The following is a 4,622-nucleotide window of genomic DNA, read 5'->3' as shown; positions in this document are numbered from 1 at the left end:
TCGAGCACTGTGTCCGAAATATTTCTTTCATTTGTTTTGAGTTCTAAATAGTGAATTTGAACCTAAAAAGGAAATAAGATCTAAGATCAAACAATAACCTCACAAATCTTTTAAGGTGATTTTGGTTCCAAAAATATGGCCTTCAATTGCACAGGGATTATTGCGGATGCCTGATAAAAACAACAATATCAAGTGACACACTAATAATGTAAGAGGAAACTTTGTTCTTAAATCGCACTCATTATCAGTTTTCTCACGTAATTTTTGTGTTTGGGACACACAACAATTTTGCAGAAAATTTCCTATTTTTCCCTTTGCTCAAACTAACTTGTAAGGCCACAAAACTAAGGTCAAGTCTGTTTCTTCTTTTTCTTTTATCACACAAAATTGGAAAATAAAAATTTCAAAACAATACAAACCAATTAAAGATTTTCTCTACAAAAGGTACGAGGAGACAATAACAATAACCATAGAAGGCGTGCTGACTTGATCACGTTAAAGATTAGATCCAACGGTTTTTATTTGTATACATCACGTAGAGAAGAAGTAGAAGAGGAGAGCTGCTAGCTGCGAGCGAAAAGTGCCATGAAACCGGTAACTCAACATGGAGCCTAACTAACAGACAAACATACAAACACCTACAATTGTTTTGTCCCATTGTTGTTTTGTTCTGAGCATCGAAGAGGAGATCTATCTATCTGCCATACCTGTTTATAGTGGTGGACAAACATTGTTTATCGCTGTTAATATTGTATACAAACACATGAATGTGTATATCGTTGTATGTGTGTGTTTGTCTGGAATAGAATATACCTGTAAACCCAAATACCCTTCTGAGAACGCTTAAGAACCCTAAATCCAGCGTGTAATCGTAGAGAGTAAACCAAAATCTCCACACCCTACTGTGCAATTCAAGCCTGGATTTTGTTTCCTTTGCAAGGGGAGAGTGCCAAGTAGGTAGGTAGAGAGCGATTTTATCTTGGGCATTGGCTCAAATCACTACATTTGGTTGCCGGCAAGCAATCAGTTTAATTTTAAAGTTTGTACGGTTCGGTTGTATGGTGGCGACGCGCTCAACAGCCATACAAAACGTAAGAGTAAATGTGAACAAAATGAGTGTCGAAAGAATGAAAACTTCCTCATCATCCTCCGCCCACGATATGGATATAAGTGCACAATTTGCCAGGAAAACATTGCAAGACTATGAGGTTATATCGGTTATTGGCAATGGTGCCTTTGGGACATGTTTTAAGGTGCGCGATAAAGAAACGGGTGAGCTGTTTGCCTGGAAAGGCATGGATTACGACGAGCTGAGTGAATCACAAAAGGAGTCTCTAATATCTGAAATACGAGTTCTACGCCAACTGCAACATCCAAATATTGTCCAATACTATCACCACTTGGTCAATCATGAAGCTAAGTCTATATTCATTGTCATGGAATGCTGTGAGGGTGGAGATTTGTCCCAACTCATAGCCAAGGCAAAGGCTGAAAATAAACGTTTCGAGGAACGCTACATATGGCGGGTTTTGTTTCAACTTTGTCGGGCCCTACAGGTGTGCCACAATAAAATCAAAGACGGCACAATCCTACATCGCGACATAAAACCAGCCAATATTTTCCTTGATATGGAGGGCAATGTCAAGTTGGGTGATTTTGGTTTGGCCCGCATGCTAAAGCGCAATGAGTCGTTTGCCGAAACCTTTGTCGGCACTCCCTACTATATGAGTCCAGAGATGGTAAAAGGTTCCAAATATGATCGCAAATCTGATGTTTGGGCTGTGGGCTGTTTGATCTATGAAATGTGTGCCCTACGTCCGCCATTTAAGGGCAAAGAATTCACACAACTTTCGGCAAATATTTCCAATGGAAAATTCAACAAAATTCCCGAAATATATTCCAAAGATTTACAGGAGATCATTGCCTTCATGTTGGAGGTGGAATATGAACAAAGGCCCAGCATTGAAGTTATTTCCAGACATCCCATCTTGGTGCGTAACATCAATGAATTGGGCAATCAATTTCCTCGTTTGGTGGACATTGAAAGTGTGGAACAAGATTTTTATGTAACCACATCGGACGAGCCGGAGGCCCGCTGTAAATTGGAATACAGCCCCTTACACCCCTTACACGACTTCTCCAGCACGGTTTATTCAGAGCAAAATAGTTTTCATGAAGGTTATGGCCAAAGGCGTTTGAGTATAACGGGCGTTTTTACACCAGACCTGAGAGCAGAACTCTTCTACTCAGCCAAGCGAAGAATATTTCCCATAAATCCTAAACTACAACTATCGGATCCAGAGTTATATGAAACCATACGAAGAGAGGAATATGCCACAATAGACGAAACCATAAAACCAAAATATTTCTCCCAAGAAGAAGAAGAGGTTGAACTTTCGCCTGATGTGCTTACCCGGGATATCTTTGATGGTGTCTTACAGGAAAGATTACATGCCATTCGTGCCCAGGAATCTTTGCTGAGACAAAGAGAGGAGGCCCTAAATTCTCGAGAACAACAACTCAATGAAAAAGAAAAGCGTCTGATTGCCTTTGAACAAAGTTTAATGGCAAAATTCAAGTCGTTTAATGAAGAGCAGCAGCAGGCGGCAAAATCAAATTCCAACAGTCGACCATCCAGTGTCAATGAAAGATCACGTATATCATTACCAGATATGCGTCCTGCATCTGAAGTGCCACCCCCAATACCGCCCAGGAAACCAGTAAATCCCGATGAAACATATTGTACCATAGAACCAACAGATACCACGTTGTTGCATGAACCCACAGTGGCCAAACTTAATTTGGCAACACTGCCAGCTCCAAAGGCCTTTCCAGCATTAAGAAAGGTTACCTTTCAATCGCCCAAGAAGTTCATAACCTATGACATTGAGTCGAAACCATGTAAGCTAATAACCCCCAGCAATACAAATCAAATGCAAACAAGTGTATCGAGTAAGGGCAGCGATGATTCCAATGAAAGTTCCAGTACCACAAATTCAGCTTCGTCGACAGCATCTTCTACAACAAATCGACGTAAATCGATACTTTCAATATTCGGTTTAAGTCGTAATAATAAAGAGTCGGCTTCCAGTAATCAAACAAGCAAATCTGGTTCATCCACCATTCCTCCACCTCCAATTCTAAACCAAGCAACAACGGCAGCAGCTCAAGAACGTCGTACTTCCCTGCCTCCAAAAGAAGAACGTATTATTTCCAAATGCGAAACTGCTGATCTCACCAACATTTGGACCAAAGAACACAAAAAAGCTGCCTTTGAAATGTTGGCCGCCATGAATGCTGCTGAGGGTGGTGGTATGGCTCCCCGTCACAAAATAAGGCAATCAGTACGTGAACGGAACACATTGCAACGTAATCGTATGCGCCGCTCACTAATGGTTCCCACAAATGTTCATCATCAGGCTCCAATAGGAATGCGAGAACAGATTGTACTTTGAAAGTGTGGTGCCAAGTTTCAGTTTCTTGCCATGGGTATATCTATATGTTCTTCTTGGGAATTAAAATTAAAGATTTGTGATTTGGAAATTATTTCAATTATGTTAGAAAATACTTAAAAAATATGTACATAAAATTTAAATAGTCCATTTAAGAATTTGTTAATACTAACTATAAGAGTAGAATCAGAAAAAATATAAAAAATAATTTTGAAATTTAAAACAATTTACTTGTTTCATTGTCTTTCGATTGGAAAGTAAGTATACCTAAAATATCATACAATATTAAATATTGACCATATCGACTAATAACTCCTCCCTCAAAAAGTTTAAAATGTTGGCTTAAAAATAGTTTAAGGGCTGTTCGAGGATTGTTTTGAAATTGTTAACGAATGTATTACTTGTGGCCCTGTTTATTTATAATGATATAATGTTTTTCTTGTGCTAGAAAATACATAAGAAATATGTACATAAAATTTAAATAATCCATTTAAGAATATGTTAATACTAACTATAAGAGTAGAAAGAGAAAAAAATATAAAAAATAATTTTGAAATTTAAAACAATTTACTTTTTATTGTCTTTCGATGTATATGCGTTGATTTGAAGTAAGTATACCTCAAATATCATACAATATTAAATATGGACCATATCGAATAACTCCTTCGGGTACCTCCCTCAAAAAGTTTAAATTGTGGCTTAAAAGTAGTTTAGGGGCGGTTCGAGAATTGTTTTGAATTTTTTAACGAATTTTTAATTCGAGTTTTACAGTGATATATTGTTTTCTTTTAAGCAGTCGCATAGTTCGTGACATAAACACTAAAATATCTTACGGTGACCAACTAAAATGACTGGTGGACACGATAACTATTGAATGGAATGAACCTCAAAGTAACGTGAAGTTCCAAGATGATGTACAAAAATTCAACATTCTGCGCTTAAATTCTTTAATAGTGTTGAAATTTTAATAGCGCGTAGTTCTGTGGCACCTGGTGCAAAAGACACACCGCAGAGCAGGGAATTGCTCAATCTCCTTGGGACAGTGTGTCTCTTGGACTATGTCGGGGAAGTTTTCCTGTGAGCAAGGGGGAAGACATTCCTTTGCCGGATGATGAGATGGACACTACGATCATACCATCTCAATCAAACAGAGAGGTGTCCTCCTCAGCT

General features: G+C 38.4%; 1 protein-coding gene across 1 annotated transcript; it reads left to right on the top strand.

Annotated features, from left to right (window-relative positions):
- The first annotated feature begins 311 nt into the window (after nt 1-311).
- On the top strand, nt 312-3,830 carry Nek2. The gene has a single exon (XM_073979182.1). It carries the CDS (start codon nt 1,059-1,061, stop codon nt 3,453-3,455), a length of 2,397 nt encoding a protein of 798 aa, XP_073835283.1. The 5' UTR covers nt 312-1,058; the 3' UTR covers nt 3,456-3,830.
- The last annotated feature ends 792 nt before the right edge of the window (nt 3,831-4,622 follow it).

Source organism: Musca autumnalis, unplaced genomic scaffold, assembly GCF_047663935.1.
Source record: "Musca autumnalis isolate F117 unplaced genomic scaffold, ASM4766393v1 scaffold_3, whole genome shotgun sequence".
NCBI classification, from domain to species: Eukaryota; Metazoa; Arthropoda; class Insecta; order Diptera; family Muscidae; genus Musca; species Musca autumnalis.
This window is presented reverse-complemented; position numbering and strand designations above follow the sequence as displayed.